Source organism: Chinchilla lanigera, unplaced genomic scaffold (assembly GCF_000276665.1).
Source record: "Chinchilla lanigera isolate Chin_1 unplaced genomic scaffold, ChiLan1.0 scaffold00003, whole genome shotgun sequence".
Lineage (NCBI taxonomy): Eukaryota > Metazoa > Chordata > Mammalia > Rodentia > Chinchillidae > Chinchilla > Chinchilla lanigera.
In genome coordinates, this window is record NW_004955404.1 from 1,748,393 (window position 1) to 1,765,773 (window position 17,381).

At 53.7% G+C, this 17,381-nt stretch overlaps 1 protein-coding gene across 1 annotated transcript in view; it reads right to left on the reverse strand.

Moving 5' to 3' along the window:
* Positions 1-658: 658 nt before the first annotated feature.
* Positions 659-17,381, reverse strand: part of Arhgef7 (Rho guanine nucleotide exchange factor (GEF) 7) — a gene marked incomplete in the record, with an annotated part of 86,405 nt that continues 69,682 nt past the window's right edge. Inside the window, 7 exon segments of the mRNA XM_013515723.1 lie at positions 659-2,824; positions 3,547-3,601; positions 3,826-3,925; positions 11,276-11,452; positions 13,961-14,050; positions 14,791-14,884; positions 16,269-16,493. Coding sequence (XP_013371177.1) covers positions 2,702-2,824; positions 3,547-3,601; positions 3,826-3,925; positions 11,276-11,452; positions 13,961-14,050; positions 14,791-14,884; positions 16,269-16,493 — 864 coding nt within the window.

The following is a 17,381-nucleotide window of genomic DNA, read 5'->3' on the forward strand; positions in this document are numbered from 1 at the left end:
ATAGGCCCTGCCTCCTAATAGCTCTGAGCCCAGGATCCATACCTTTCCACCCCATGAAGCCCTCAGGGAACCCCAGCTCTGAATCACAGCACACACTGATGGCGGTTGCTTTGCACTTTTTTACGTCTTTCTTCACGGGCTTGGCTGACTCTGTCCTTGCTGTTTGGTCCAGATCATGCCGCCGCCCTAACACAGACCTGCCAAATGTAGACTCCACTTCTACCATCCAAAGAGTCTGCCTGGAACCTGAGTCGGCCTGGGTTCCCGGCCCTGTGCTTCTCAAACGGTGGGCTCAAGCTTGGAGTGCCTTTAGCGCCTAGCTTCTGAAATGAGAGCTGGGGGGCTGGGGATTTAGCTCAGCGGTCACCTGTAAATTTTCCTCACATCACCCTGTAAATGCTTAGGAACGCACCCATCTCGCCTCGTGTGACAGTCCCCCCAGTACCCCGAGTGTCTTCCCACCCGCACACGTGCAGCCGCCTCCCTCTGCCTCTGCCAGGCTCGGGTGGGCCCAGTGGTATCCTTTCCCTTCCCCAGCCTCCTCTCCTTCAAACGCTCTCTGCCTCATTTCAGAGGTAAATGAGATCTTTCCATTGTCAGAGACACGTGAGAAGTTTAAAAGCTCAAAAAACAAGCAAAAGCATCAAAAGAGGACCCATTTGTGAAATAAGAAAAATAACCGGTTTAATAATTACATCGACATAGCACACACATCAGAGGAGTCAACACCAGGCCAAGGGCTGCGACATGGATGTCTCCAGGAAGCAGGCGGCCTGGCGTGCGGGAGAGCAGACCGGGCTGACCCGGCTGCGCGGTCCAGAGGATGCTTCACAGCATCTTTAGAAAGTGCTTCACAGCTGCGGGATAGGAAATGGCTTCTGCCCATCCCTGCAGGGCGAGTGCCAAGGAGCAACCCTGGGTGCAGAGCGCCCTGCACCGCCCTTCACGGCATCACACTCCCGCCCCTCGGAGGTCGTGCGGCAAAGGGGACAGGGTACAGCGGCAGGTGTGTAAGAACTGATCACAGATGCTCGGCTCCCCAGGGAGCCCGGAAGACACGGCTCTGAGGGAAGAACGCAACGAACACATCCGCATCCGACCTTAGTGGCCACTTGCAACAGCGATGTTAAAAAAACTTGTGTTCTCGTGAAATACTTCAGCTAGTCTTAAGGCAGGTCCACAGGACATTGTGCCGGGATACAGTGGCCACGCCACCGGCCATGGAAAGGTCAAGAAGAGTTGTTCCTGAGTTAGAATCTGCTCTGGTGACAAATCACTCCAACCTCACGGTTTCCACTGCAGCATCCACGCGCCACCAAAACACTTGTGGAAACAGGGCTCATAGAAGAGAGACAGACTTGGTCTTCACTTGTCCCAGCACAAGCAGTTAAACACTAACTGCGGGAAGGTGGCAATTCTAGCGAGGCCGATGCTGGGCCTGTTTGACGCGGGACCCAGCCAGATCTGGCCCAGAATGGGCAAGGGGCCGTCAGCAGCAGTGTGTGGAGAAAAATTAAAAAACAACTCTGTCCAAGGCGCCCTGCCAGAGGTCTCCAAACGCAGACCTGCATGCAAAGGGCCCTGAGGCGGCGCTGGCCTGGGGCACAGGTGACCCACCACACAGGGCCACAGCTCTGCTACGGAAGCCAGTGCCCTGGGGAGAGGCTGATCCCACCTCCGAGCTGCCCCTCTGGAAGGGAAGGAGACCACAGCTCTGTTCTCACAGTCACATCACTCACTTCCAAAGCAGAATCAAGTCCTGGCCCACGGCTGGACCTTAGCCAATACACATTCTCCAGAGCCTCGGGCCAGGAGGCGGGCAGGACAGCCTCCTGTGGACAGGGACATGTGCAGTCCCATGTCCGGGCCGCCAGGACTTGGCTGAACCTGAGGGGCATATTGCTTTATCTCCACGCAAAGGAAGGTGAGGTCCAGTGGGGGTATGTGTGTAGCCATGCCCAGTGGCAACCGCAGGGGCACAGCCCATCCACAGGCACTGCTCCCAGCCTGCCGCGTTCTCGTTGGCTGCTTGAGCTTAATAAATAACATTTTATGTACAGGTCTAGTTCTCTCTTGGGGGAGGATGGACCGTGCGCTTTGTCAGGATCATCCAGGAGCCCACACAGAAAGTCTGCATGATCCCTGCAGGGCTGTGAGCGCACCCAGGACCCACATCCGGAAGAGACCTGGGAGCGGATACTGCAGCAGGACGGGGCTGCTGCTCTCCACGGACCCAAGTGGATGGCCCTCCGCAGGCACTGCCCTCACCTGGCTGCAGGACACAGGCCAATCCGTGCTCTCGGTGGGGATTCGCAACGCACACAAGGCCACACCACAGGCCTGCATGGCGCTCAGAGTGCTGCAGAGACTGAGGTGGTGGGCACAGGTCGGGTGCCAGCCTAGGGCACAACCGTGACTAGAGGTTAGTGGGAAGAGAATCCTATGGGAGGTTAGCCCAGACATACAACTGTGGACACACATTCAAAGTGGTATTTACGAGACGGGTGCATAGAGTATGTTTATAGATTCAACGGAGAGCTGGCCGTCACTGCACTGATTGCCACTGGGGTAACCGATGCTGGCCGAGGTCCAGCAGCTCGAGTCCTCAAGGTCTACTCCTCAGGGGTGGGTTCTTCGTGATACTCAGGCCCCAGTGTCGCCCCGCCTGGGCCTGCCCCACCGGTGGCAGCGAAGGTCATCTTCACAGATTGGTCTCATCCCAGGCAGGGTCGTTCATGTTCTTCAGTACCTTACGCACCAGCTTCTCCAGGTCTTTGCGGGCCCTCTGCTCCTCCTCAAGCGACTTCTTCATCTTTTTGTTATCCTGAAAGCGAAGCACACCACAGGCAGTCATCACCTCTGTCACCCGGAGCTACCTCTTCCTCACTGCTTGCGGCAGCTCCGTCCCCATCCCTGGGGCCAGGACCACTGCATGTGGAGGAGCAGACTGAGGTCCCCTCGTGGGACACCTGGGGAAGCGGCTGGCAGGCCAGCATCTCTCCACAGGAAAATGGACTTTCTGGGAGCGTCAGGTTAGACCCACACGCTTCAGTGCCATGTGGCCTCGCCGCTATGGGACCCAAAGGATAAACACAAGGCAGCTGACAGGAGGCAGGAAGGGCAAGCTGTGGTCAGTGGGATGGGGACAAGAGATGGAGGGACAAGGCACAAATGAATGCCACCAAATAAAGGGCGATTCTTACCTCCCAGAAGTTTGCACCAATGTGTCAAAAATCGTGGCAAAACAGATGATTGTTAAACGCATTATGAATATATAATGGATTATGTATTCAATCAGTGGTGATTTTATGTAGCACAGATACCATCACTGTTCTTAATGAAATGAAACAAAACAATTTAAAGTTAAAAAAATTATTCTCTTAAAAAAAAAAAAAAGAGATGAAGAGCGCTCCAATAGCTTAATGTGCTTATTTCCAAAAATTGTTACCTACTCGCCTTTTTTTGCTTATGGGTAATCAGCTTCATTTTTAATAGTTTAACTCCTTTCCTGAATTAAAAGAAAAGATTAAAATAAAACCAACACACCTGCCTCAGCTCTTGGACTTCGTCCCTCAGTGCGTACACAGTGTCCACAAGGCTCCTGAAGGGCAACACAGCCAGGTCAGCAGGGTGTGGCCAGCGCTCAGGACCCGTGGCAGGCTGGGCCTAAATCCTCACCCTAAGACAGCCCGCTGTGTGATGTCCTCCAGTCCCGGCCCGTTTCGGTGAGGGAGCCACACCTGCCCTGGGGAAGTCGTCCCAACCAGCCCTCCCGGCCCCCCACTTAGAGGACAGCAGCCCCAAACTCGCTTAGAGACAGCTTACTTCTCCTCGATCACGGTCTGGCCATTGCTTTTGGTCTCTTCCACTATGATTTTCTCCTCTTCTGGAAGCAGAACTTGGGGAGCGGACTCTTTGCGTGAACCTAGGATGGTCAAAAAGAAAGAAAAACCTCAGGTGAAAGCCAGGCAGTGAGAAGGGAACGGACTACACAGCATTACCTAAACACTAAACTCCAGTGACTAGGCAGTAACAAATCCATCAGGACAGACCAGGAGAGGGCATCTTTTACCAGCTTCTCCATCTGTCTATCGCTGCAGTTTTCTCTTGCCCAAAGCATTACAGAGGAAAGGAAACACCAGCTTTTTTTCAATTTATTAAACTTTAGTTTCTGATTCTGGATTACAGGTCTTTTCACATCAAGTACATCAGAGGGCTCTGCCCATACTGTCTTGGACATTCAACCAGATTTTAAGTCATTGTATCACTCCAAGAATGTTATAAGAATATACCAGGCCATGTAGAACATATGCATGGAGAGTTTAGAAGTTAAAAAATTGGCAATTAAAACAACTGAACTCTACAGCAACATCTGAAAATAAAAATATAGCACATGGTTTAGAACAAGTTAACTTTATTATCTTGTTATTTCATGAAAACTTTATCCTCTGTTCCCTAGAATACAGGCATCACTTTTCTAAAAGAAAGGAAGTAAACTGTTTGCAATAGCAGAGGAAAACTTAACACCATTTAACCACATGGAGCACAAAAGCTTGCATGGGACAAATGAGACAAGATCTACCCTTTGGAAGTCAACTGTGAAATCCAATTATTAATTTCAGAAGGGCAGGGAAAAGAATCACACCCTATGTAACGACGTGATGAAGGAAGGATTTTCCTTCTAATGCCAGGTGGAGGAGGATATAATCCACCACAAAACATGAGCACTCACAAGTGGTGCTGTGGTAAATTAAATGTTTCTGTTTGAGAATAGTACACTTGTGGTTTGAGACTAGCTGCTAACTGTGGCAGTGGCGGCTCAGTTGGGTGGTTTTGCGCCTCTAACACACCCTTTTGTGCCTAACGTCTATCAGCCTGTGCGTGTGTATATTGCATTCCCTTGTCACATGGAAACAAGATAAGAGAAACCTTTAAAGGCAGGATCGTGGAGCACAGCGGGTGACAGCAAGCACGGCCCTCTCTAAGTGGACCAGATCCCCGGTCCTGTCCCCGCCTGATGCCTGAGGAAGGATCCCTGAATGTCCTGACGTACACCCAAGCCTTCTCAGCCACAGGGGCAGCTCAAGGGCGCGTCTCTGGGCAGTGTCCCCAGGGCAGCCTCTGTTCATCTGCAAACCCCCTCCACCAGCGGGGCCCCCACAAGACAGAAGGGGGGGCGCTGGCAAAGGTCACACTGCTGTCCTCTGCTGTGGGCACAGCGTGGGCACGGAGCTCCGGTGAGCCATCAGTCACAAGTCTGTGGCACATGGGGGCGGGTCGTGAGCACATTTACACCAATGGAAGAAGGGGCTTCGTGGCACCGAGGGTGACTTTAGTCTTACCATCAGACACCTGTAAGAAGCAGGCGACATTACACCTGTCCACACAGGCTGCCCTGTCCCTGCTGTGGGAGGGAGAGGAGAACCCATAGGCCCGAGCTAGTCCAAACTGCCCACCCTGCCCGTGGTGACCTGGTCTCAGGGCCTCAGAGGGAACATGCTTTCAAAAGCATTACTAGGTTGACTACGTGCCAGAAATCTGACAGTGCAGAGATGGGCAGAAGACCCTCCTGGACGATGCTATCCTCCAGGCCTCTCCTGGGCGGGAGGGCAAAGCTGCTGGGACCAATGGGCCACAGAGGAAAACACAAAGACCAATGCAGACCAAGACCTGGTCCCAGCCAGGTGGAAGTCCTTGGGCCTCCCCGTGCTCAGATGTTATTTGTCTTCAGAAGAAAAAGTTAACTTCTGTGGGATTTGCCCCCAAAAATACAAAAGGATTCCAAAGATCAGATGCTCATAACACACAGCGAAAACAAACACCCTGCTCAGTCTCCCAGGATGAGAAGCCAGGTGGTAACAATGCCCTGCTGGGGCAGCTGGTAAGGGGACAGCCAAGTAAAACCCAGCTAGTATCAGCTGCCAATCCATCGTGCCGGACTGGCAACACTACTTCTAAAGGGTTAGCCAACGAGGCAGGTTTTCGTGTGACCACGCTTCAGGCAGATTCACTTCTATGTATTTTTCAGTTGCTTTGGTCTCTTCGAGCTACATGGACAGACTGTGCCTCACATGCACTCACATTTCCAAATGTCACAAAGAGTTGCAAAGCACAGCACTGCAGAGTGTGGCCCTGTGACCCTAGTGGCCTAGGCCTCCTGAACCACCAGGCTCCATTCGCCACTCTGCAGAGCTGTCCTGAGGACAGAGCAATGCTCCACCATGATCTCTTACCACACCAGTTCACAGCTAAGAGCTGTCAACTCCACAAAGTAACACGGTTACCTGAGGAAGCCAACACCCACAGGGGCTGGCGAGCAGCTGCCAGGCAACCCCAAGCATTTTTCTCCTCCTGGCCACACTAGTGACTGAACCCAGGGGTGTTCCACCTCTGTGTCCCAGCTGTTCTTATTTCTATTTTTTTAAATTTGAGGCAGGGTCCTGCTAAGTTGCCCAGGCTGGCCTTGAATTTGTGATCCTCCTGCTGCAGCTTCTCGTATCACTAGGATTACAGGCACAAGCCACCATGCCCTGCACAGGTCTTATTTTTGCAAATATGCTTAAAGCACAGAAGAATTCCATGACGTACAATAAAACTGAGCTTGAGAACACATGCTCCAGACAACATGTACCAAATGCTTGATTCCTGAAATACAGTCTTGCATGGACTGCCTCAGAGGTGAGCTGGCAACATGTGGATGTGGAAATCTACATCTAAGCTGATTACTGTTAGTGACCACAATTTACACCTCTGCCCAGGAATCAACACATGGTAATCATCCACCTACTATCAATGCAATGCATTTCTCTAAAATGACTGACAAGAAAAATGGCATAGTGTTTCAATAAAGTATTTCCTTAGCCAAGTTTATAAACGAACTGCCTATTCCTCTAACAACAGAGTTTTAGAGTAGACAGATTTAACAAATTATCTTACAATTCATTAAACTATTTCTAGAGGCATCACAGCACAGTTTTTCTGAGTTACGCAGGCTGGAAAAAACATTTAGACAGAACAATCAGAAAACGTTCTAACATCTGATTTATCAGTACTGGCGATTGAACCTGAGCTAAAATGCCCCAGCTGGGCTTGAACTCGGGGTCCTCCCGCCTCAGCTTCCCACAGTGCTGGGATCACAGGAGTGTGGCACCTTACTTGGCCTAGCACCTTATTTTAAAACCCAGATTCATGGGCTCAGACCCTTGAGCAGTCACAAGGGCTCTAGGACAGTCAAGATCTGTGTTTCTTAAACATCCCAGGGAGGCTGAGAGGCTCTGCTGCAGGTCATCTCAGGAAACAGCAGTGACAGGCACTTCTCGGGGTTTCCTAACGACCTTTATCCCACAAGTGTTGGGCTGGGGGTGTAGCTCAGTGGTGCCTTGCCGTAAAGATGAAACTCATCTGAGTGCCAAGTCTGTCCTCTCTGCACCGACATTAACATCGTGTGGCTTTCTGGGCAGCAGCCTGCCAAGTGCTAGAGCGGCCCCTAACTCTGCGTCTACAAATACACAAAACCACGGCTCCTCACTGCTACCGCTTCTTTATGGAGATGAAAACAGAAAGGAACAGACGAGGCAGCAGCTTCTTCAAAACACCAGCACAGTGCTTCTCCACCTGACGAGGCCAAGATCACACCTGACGGGTGTGGGAGCCCCTCACTGCCAGGACACCAGTGGCAGCCCCACTCGGCCACTGTCCAACCACTTGCGCCAAGGGACTGGAAATACCAGCAGGCCCCAGTCTCCATGGCAACATCCACTCAACGCAAGGTGTAGCCCAAACACTTGGAGCCAGGTTCACAGCAGAGCCCAAGTCAGAGCATTTGCCCCTGGAGCCCCAGACCTGCAGACTTGGGGACCTCGGCTTGAGAAACACAGATCTGACCAATCAGCCCTGTGTCACCACTGAGAGGCTATGCCCAGGCTGTCATGGAGGAGGGGTCACCCAGGCTTTGCGCCCCACTTGCACCTGCTGTCCTGGCTGCCACACACCTGCCTGGGACACGCTGAGGCCAACAAGTTCATCAGGAGGAGTCCACGTTCAAGCCCATGGCACAAGGGAGACAGTGCGTGTGCACGCAAGGGGGCCCCCGTGTGCCTGAGGCCGAGGCCCAGCCCACCGTTAAGTCGGGCCTGTGCGGCCAGCCCTCCAACCTCACGGGACCTCTGAGGGCAGCGTCACCCTCCGCTGGAATGGAGGTAGCTCCCAGCACTTGCGTCACAGGGTAGGTTTCTCCAGTCACGCCACAGGCCACAGCACTTATGGTCTAGAATTCAAACTCGCTTTTCCTCCCCAGGAGAGCATGCGCTTCTCTGGAGGGTCCTGGCTCCTGCTCATCATCCACACCTCGTCCTCAAACTGGCACCTGCTGCCAGATCCTTCTGCCCTCTCTTCACTTCCTTCCTTCAGCCTTAACTGCTGGGCATGACCTTGCAAAACAAAAGGAAGACACTGACCTTCCTCTACGGAAGGAACTTTCAGAAGTTTTGTTCTATTGATGCACAAAAACTGACAATGTTTCTTTTTGAAGACAAACCTTCCAGGGGCTGAAAAACTTGTGAGAAGAGAAAGAGGCGAGAAGGGAGCAGGGAGTGTGCCTCCATCCAGAGCACGGTGGCCTAGCAAAGCCTGCTCCCCTGCAGGTGCGCAGGAGAGCCGCCACCAGCCACCCCGGACACGAGTCTGCTGCCCTCCCCACGGGACAAATATTAAAAACCACAGGCTAGCAAATGCAAAATTTATTTCAACTGTACAGAACAGAATGTCTTTTTATAAAACAAACACTTCATTGCCATTGTGGGCACAAACAATAATATGCATACTGTACAATACAATGGACATTCAGATATACATCCAGGTGAGCTTTTATATGGTGTCACGCACTAAAATGGCTTTTCCTGTTCACAGATAAAGAGCACAATATATAGATTTTTTCAAGATCTTATTCCACTATGTACACATTACTGTGTTTTGGCCATTGGAAGCAAAACACATGATCAAAGAGCTTATGAAGTGCTTGTGGCGAGTGTGAGCTCCATGGAAACACTGTTCGGCCTCCGCAGAGGCTGCCGATGGCTTAGACCCAAGTTCCCAGGGGACTGTGTCCTCGTCCTAACACTAGCTGCCCGGGAGCCACAGTGCTGCACAGACACAGCTGCACACTGTAAGCGTGACCGAGGCTCTGTGGAGACACTGGCCCTGTGCACGCGTGTCCTCTGAATACAAGGACTGTCTTCTGGGCCTGGGACACTAATACTTCTAACCACGTCACAAAAATGGTGTTAGACGTTGAAACAAATGCAAACAAAAAGTCAGGGCATTACCTGACGGTTACCTTGCATCGACAAATTATCGTTTAAATGGCTTTGACAGGTACGAAGGGAATGATGGTAAACCGTCAGATCTGTGGTACACGGAATACTGGGGAGAGTGTCTCACTGAAGACACCAAATGACACTGGTGCTGCGGGAACCCCAGGTTCAGTGGCCACGCTCCTCTAGGGTGGCACATGCGGCACAGACAAAGGCTGCAGCTGAGACATCACAACCTGTCACCATGACAGCCCCAGCTCACAGCCACTCACTGTGGAAAGGGGCCTAGGCTGTATGATATCAAACACAATCACTTCTACCCATTGTATGATATAAGCATACAAACCCTGCAGTTCTGTTTTCCAACACTTCCCTTGCTATTTGGCTGAGTATCACACCTGGTCACTACTGGTGATACACTGGACGCTGATTTGCAAAGGCTGCCCCGGCTCCCTTACTCAGACTGACATAAACACATGAGCTGCAGGCAGTGTGAGCATTCAGCGGCCATCCAGGACAGGCAGGCGCGGACAGGAGTGGCATCTGTGCCCTCACTCTCCATGCAGATGCAGCACCCCACATGCCCAGCACACCCCTGCCTGGAGGCTGAGTGCACCCCAGGCTGGTGTGTGGGTGGGGTGGCACCGTGTTGGGGTGTGCTCTGCACACATGAGGTCGAGACATTGAGCACATGGCGTGAGAGGGGTCGGGCCACCAGGATCCAGCTGCCCTGAAGAAAGGAAACACGTTACTCCCGACTGACACTGGCACCCTGCTTTGGAAGCTGGTTTCACTGAACATGTAAAATACAACTGCAAGGTTCATTTTAACACCGGGCAGAACCGTGCTCTGCCCTTCAAGCGATGGCCAGATGTGGGCTTGCAGGTGCAACCAAATGGAACGTGTCCCATTCAGTTCCTTCTGAATGAAGCAGGGATCAGCCCCAGTGAGGCCGACGCAAACCCCTTACAACAGCCCGGCTTTCTGGCATGGGAGGCGCTGGCCAGCACAGGTGGCCGCCACCACCCTGCAGGGCTGCTGTAAGCTGAGCTGCGCTGCGGCTGGCTGCTGAAATGACAGTGCTCTCAGCTACGACAGCGCACGTGCAGATGTCAGGGGCAGCCAGGTTGGGACTGAAGCCAAGCACTCGACCCAATGCCTCTCTAAACCAAGTCTACACCCACAGAGGCGGACGCTCCGGACAGGGCTTCTGCCTTCAGCACAGGGCTCCGCACCAGGTCAGCACCACACATTGGCCACTGATGCATTGGGGGGCAGTACAGTGTGGCGATGAGGGAAGGTCTGAGCCAGGACAGTGCGCGCAAAGCCCCACAAAGGCCACGGCAGAGCAGAGCTGGCGCGAAGCTCCCCTTCTGCGTGCCTTCCTGGGCCTGGGCCCGGGCCCAAGCTCACAGCACCGCACGGTCACCGCACGGTCACCGCACAGCCACGGGCTGGGCACACAGCACCTGCGGCAGAAATTCCTCTCATCGCCTCTCCGTGACTGCGAGACCAGTTCATGTTATACTGAAAAAATACAGGTCCCTATGGACAAGGCCAGAGTTGCCTCGTGTTGCTGGCACTTAAGATCACAAACCTATGTGGTTCTGGTATAAATATAAAAGTGTCCATATAGCTGTATCCAAAAAAGAAATGAGACAGTTGCTGCACTGAGAATAAAAAACCAAACCATGTGGAGCTTTTATAAAACAACTCCCCACCGGCTGGCTGAAGCCCCGTACAGGCTCGTGAGAACCCACCACCCTCGACAGGCGGCCGTCGTGCCTCTGCCAGGTGCAGGGATATCCCAGGAACACTCTCCAAGGTCGTTAAAATATCACATAAAAGAGACAAGGAACAGCAAGAAACATCTAAGAAAAGCAGGCTGCGATACAACAAGCATTGTTAAGAAAAGCTCAGAGTGCATTAGTTCTGGTGAGAGATATATGAGCAACAGCTCTTACGAGATGCTGAACCCATTCTGTAACTATGGGCTGTCCATATACTGTCATACTCAGAGTCTTCCGAGGGGTCTGAGGGCTCCAAACGAGAAAGGCTACTGCGACGACCCAAGGAGTCTAGACTTGATTGGTCGTCGTCGGCCAAGACGTGATTATGCATCAGGTCAGTGCCTTGCCATGCTAAGACGGGGTGGAGCGACAGGTGCGACAGCGGAGGAGGGGGAGGGGACGGACAGGAGAGCCACAACCAAAACATGGAACAAAAGCAAAAGGTGATGGGAAGAGAAGGAAAAGAGAAAATATTGTTAAAAAACGGCAACAACGTTTGTTTCTCCTTATTTATGGCTGGGCTTTCATAATCAATTTATTAGCACAACCCTTAGAACAAAACCAAATTAATCATTATTTCAATAAACTCAGTCATCATGTTGTCTGTAACTGCTACTTTTTAAAGATAGCTCAACAAAGCCCTCCCCGAGAACCCTACAAATTACACCCACGTCCAAACCGTGGCTCTACAGCACTTGCAATTAGCCAATTCTGTTAACCAACAGTCTTATCTAGGACGTTATTTGCAAAAGGTACAATTTGTGCGGCTAATAAAAATTACTTTCTATTCAGTAAATGGATATATTAAATGAAAAGTAATTTCAAAGACTTCTGACTAATTTCTTCGGTTCCTTCTTTGCCAAGACCCCACACCAGCAGCCAGGTCTAAACTTACCTTGCCTGTCTACCCCATGTGGATGCTCCTGAGAGGAGACAGGACTGTGTCCCCACCTTTCACTACCTGCCCACCACACTCCCTTGCACTCTTCCTGGGCAGGGGACGCAGGGAGGGGAGTCTGCTCACTATACCACCCACCTGCACAGGCCGCTGGCCACCAGGAAGCAATGCCACTGTACTCAAAGGAGGGCAGGAGGCAGCAGGCAGGATAGCAGAAGCATCCTGGCAGCTGGCTGGCCCCAGTGGTGGCCCTGGGAGCCCGAGACCAAGCAGCCTCTCTTCCCTCCACCCCCAGCCCATCAGAAGTCAGACGAAAGATGCTTGCTCTGCAGTGCCTTCTTGGCATGCGAATGGATACCCAGGCACCACTCAGGATCCCTCTAAACCTGTGAGCAGCTGCTCTGCTGTGAACCCACTTCCTGGGCACCCAGGGCACACGTCTCCTGTTCATGCCTACACTGAGCATGTCGGGCAGAGGCCAGACCTAATCTGAGCCTCTGACCCCTGCAGGTCAACTGAAAGCAAAATCAACACATCCCCAGTGCCTTGCTCACAGGAGGGGCCCAGTGTATGGGCAGCGTGGTTGGGAAACCTCCTCGGACACGGCATGCCCTTCACAGGTGCACCACTCGCCCCAGGACAAGGAGCAACATGGGGCACAGGTGGTGCTCACAGGCCTGGTGACAGTTCATCCCCAGGAAAAGAGCTCGACCTGCATGGTGTGCGCCCACACACACCCGACAGCTGTGAGGGCACCAAGGCCTCTCCTGTAGTGCCAGGAAAGGCTATGCTGGCCTGGCACAAAGCCACTGTGCCCAGGGCAGGATGCACTGCAGAGCGGGCAACACTGGAGCAGCAAGAGGCTCCAGCCACACGCATGCTCATAGCGCAGGCGCCTCAGGAAAAGCACAAGCGCTCCTGCCTGTGCTTCTCACCTTGGCTTAGGGCAGCACAGGGCAGCACCTAGTCCAGGCGGCTTGCCACCGTGCAGGTGAGGAGAACGGAAAGGGGACAGGCCACTTAGCCCATCAGGCAAGAGGTAAGTATCAACTGGAAACTGGTTTTTATGCCAAGATAGTAGATACACTACCCAGTTCTTGAAAGAAAACTCGCCAGGCACAGCAACTGGTGACTATAACCCCAGCACTCGGGAGGCTGAGGGGAGGATCATAAAGTCAAGCTAAGCCTGAGTAATTTAGTGAGACCCTCTCTCAAAATAAAAGTTTAAAAAGGGCTGGGGAAACTGCAGTGCTAGTGTGCTTGGAATATGTGTGGTGAGGCTCGAGGTTCAATCCCTAGCACTTCACACACACAAAAAGAAACAGAGGAAAACAAAGAAACTAGAAAACTAGCACACTAGGGAAACAGAAAAAATGCCAGCCACATACCCTGTCACCTGCAGGGGAATTTTAAAAAGTCACCTTGTCCTCACTACAAATGGAGATGTTTTACTCAAGAAACTATGCAGGACTAGTAACATCCTGGACTGTGTCACACCTCTACCTTGTTCACTGAACGACTGCTGTGAACATACAATGCACAATGTGCTGATTATTGTTACTCCCCTACTGGCCTGTTTGGAAACTCTATTGATATATCTACTTTCTTTTGTTTAAAATTTTTTTAAAAACTACATATGAGATACAGGCGAATTCTGTGTACTGCAATCTACATAACAAGTGAGTCAGCGTTCTCCCCAGCACGAAAACAGCAACAGGAAGGCCCGCAGAGGCCCGACTCCAGGTCTATACCAGGTCTGTATGATGACAACGCCAGACTTCAAAGGCAAAAACACCACCCTTGAATCCCAGCACGGCCTCGCTAGGCTGAAGAGCCGAGGTGGCCAGGAGGCCACTCCATCTCCTGCCTCTCCCAGGAGCATGTCTGTCCATGCTGCCACTGATTTCCCGCACCCTCGCACCCCAAGAGCAGCACAGCAACCAGGATGCACACACACTTACTTGAGTTGAGCGTCTGCCGCGTCTTGGCGCTTGTACAATAAGCTTCAATGACTTTCAGGATCTGGGCATCCTCCTCCAGAGCAGCCGTGCCTGTCAAGAGACACATCCACGGACCTCCACGACTGTGAGACAAGTACAGCTCTCCTCCCGTAACTTTGGGTATTGGATATTTTGTCTCAGTGACAAGTGACTAAGACACAGTGACCTGGAGGCAGGCGATAGGCACTGCCCCGCGGGGCCCTGCGCCTCCTTGGAGCCCTCCCCAGTGTGAGCCAATGGACATGATGTTTCTCCCACAGCCTTCTTCTGAAATGCAGCCCTGAAGGGCCCCACAGGGATGGAGGAAAGTGCAGAGTAACCCAGAGGTACAAGACCCAGGAAGGACCCCAAGGGTGCCAGCGTCCCCACTGGACACCTTCACTACGTGAGGGTGGGCCCTGGCTGTGTGCTCAGTGCCACTTCCCAGCAGGTCCAGGGGCATGGGGAGGTCCTGCGGATTCTTCTGACTCCTCATTACATGTAGTGCCATACACCCCAAAGCTGCCCCCAAGGCGCCTGCCCTTGAAACTGTGTTCATAGGAACTGGGGGTAGGGACAGCTCTGGCTCCCTGAAGCCTGTCTGAGCTCCCCAGAGTCGGGGGCGGGGGCTTGGCCCGACTGCAGACTGATCCGTGCAGATCGGGATCCTGCCAGGCAGGCAGGGAAAAGTCACCTGAGGAAGTGCACTGATACCCAGTGGCCGAGTGGGCTGGGCAAGCAGAGGACGCCCCAGTCCACAGTGTGGCCCTGGCTCCTGCTCCAGCCACACTGCTTCGCACCCCTGCACTCACTCTTCCGCAAGGCGAACTCTTCATCCGAAGGCTTCCGCTCAGGTTTGCGCTTCGGGAGCAGCTTCTTCATGGTCTTGGGGCTCTTACTGAGATCCTGGAGACACACAAAGGACAGGACACAGCGTGGCCATCAGAGCCAGGCTCCTCTGCTCTGCATGAGAGGCCAACTGCTGAGGGCAGAGCTGGGGTTAGCAGGAGGCTCTGCCACGCAGCCGCACGCATGAGCAAGCTGGGGCATGTCTGGTGCCAGCCACCGTGTGCCTGGCCCTGAACTCGAGAACTCTGGAGTAACTGGGGTCCCCAGCGCTGCTGACACAGCTGAGAAGGAAGGGGAGAGTAGGCTCCAAGGAGCGAAGAATACAGGGAGGCAGCTGGCGCCCCAATAATCAGTGAAGAAGAGGTGAGCGCCCAGGCCAGGAGAGGTTTCCCAAGGCCAGGTACCTGCTGGACACTGACTCAAAGGTCACTCCAGTTCCGAGCACAGAGGGGAGCGTGCCCCACCTGGTGGACCAGACTGGATGCACAGGCAGAAGGGACAGAGCTGGGCCTTCACAGCTATCCCTTTACACACACATAAAGGCCCCGAGAAAGGCCACAGATCAGCTGCAGGAGAAAGGCACAGGGTACGGTGTGGGCTCCGGGGCAGAGGGGACAGACAGGAAGACCCCCAAGCTACATGTCCCTGCCCACTTTGCACAGAGGCGCCCAGTGATCAGGGTGAGCAGCGCTGTCTCCTCTGCCCTGCAGAGAGGACAGGCAGCCATGGGAGCTCTCCCAAGGAACAGGGTCCTCTAGGACCCTCCCACTTCCCGCTTCCTCGCCAGGCGATTTCACCCGCTGTGCCCGTCAGTGCCCTTTGTCTTCGGACCAGGGACACAGCGACGCAGGACGAGGAGCCCTGGTACCCTGCAGCAGCCACCAAGACGAGCACCCTGGCCTGCTTGCGTGACTCAGTCACAATCCTGGGCGAACACCAACTCAGCAAGAAGCAGTGGGTGGGGCTGGGGATTTAGCTCAGCCGCACAGGGCCTGCTTGGCAAGCGCAAGGTCGTAAGTTCAATCCCTGGTACCGGGGGAAAAAAATCCCCCCAAAAAAAGCAGTAGGGACTGACCACTCACAGAGCTCCTCCCAGGCGGGGCCAGGATGAGCCCCGGCCGTTTGTGTCACTGCATCCCGCTCACAGCATGGTCACACAAGCGCCCCCCTCACAACAGCCTCACATGGGCTCCCACACACCTGCTCCCACACCACTCCCACACACTCACCATACTCACAAGCAATCGCACATGCAAAGCACACTCATTCCCACACACACTCATACCCTCGCCCTCTGCGGTTTTCCAGTCACACTCAGAGACCGGGTTCTCACGCTGAACCCCCAGGTCAGACAGTGCAGCGGGACCCAGGGCACCATGCCCCACATGGAACTCAAGGCAGCTTGAGGTCTCGGGGGCCATCGGCGCAGCTGAGGCCTCACCTCCTTGTAGCAGAGTGCAGCTGAGGGCCGCAGAGGGGGCGCAGGCCGCAGGCAGCTGAGGCTCCAGGGCTTGGGGGTCTTCGGGGGCTCCAGGGGACCCCAGCTGATGGTGGTGTGTGGGGTGCCGTGGTGGGAGGGGTGGGGCAGCGTGTGGTAGGCGGGCATCAGCGACACGGGCTTGCTGTCCGCGTGCTTGCTGGACGGTGTGACAGGGTGCGAGGGAAGCTGCGGGCAGAGAGGAGAGAGGACATGGCCTTCGCTGGCGCGGCGTGGGCCCCACATCTCTGTTCACCCCCAGCAACAGCTCCCCACGCTGTCAGCCTCAGGCTCCCTGGCTTCTTCGGGGAAGGCAGCTCCGCACTGGGTCCCAGGCCCAGCCTCACCAGGGGCCACCCGGGCGGGGGCAGCATGGGAAAAGGCTGCCATGGAGCGTGGCACACGCCTGGGTAGAAGGTGGAGACTGGTCCCACAGTGTGCCGGTATTGGGTTCACAGAGACAGGGAGTGGCAGAGCGCTTCCTCGGCCAGCTTGGCAGTCAGGCTTGGCTCTATGCTGTTCTGGCCAGTCCCACAAAGAGGGCGAAGTTCAGCTGCAGGAGCTGCCTCGAAGCTAAGGATGTGTGCCATCCAGCCCTTAACAGAAAAGCGCAGCTCTGGGGTATAACAAGGAAACAAGGCATTCTCCCTAAGGCCCACCTTTATGACAACAGTTATTCAAAAATCTAATTTCTTGGCTGGGCGTAGTGTAATCCCAGCACTCAGGAAGCTGAAGCAGGAGGATTGTTGAAGTTCGAGACCGGCCTGAGCCACAAAGTAAGCTCAAGGCCAGCCTGAACTGCATAGCAAGGCCCTGTCTCAAAAAGACAAAAAAGAAAAAAAAAAACCTAACTTCTCACGGGTGTGACTGCTTAAACAGTGAATTCCCAGAAAACCCAGAACACCATGAGCCTGAACGTGAAATAAGAAAACAAAGCACATCAAGTAACACTCAGAGCCCACTACCACGGGGCGGGGGGTGGTACACAGGGCGGGAGGCGAGCACAGGGCTCTGGGCACGGCTGATCTGGCTGCAGTCCTCAGCCAGAGAGGTGCAAGGGCCAGCGCCACAGCAGCA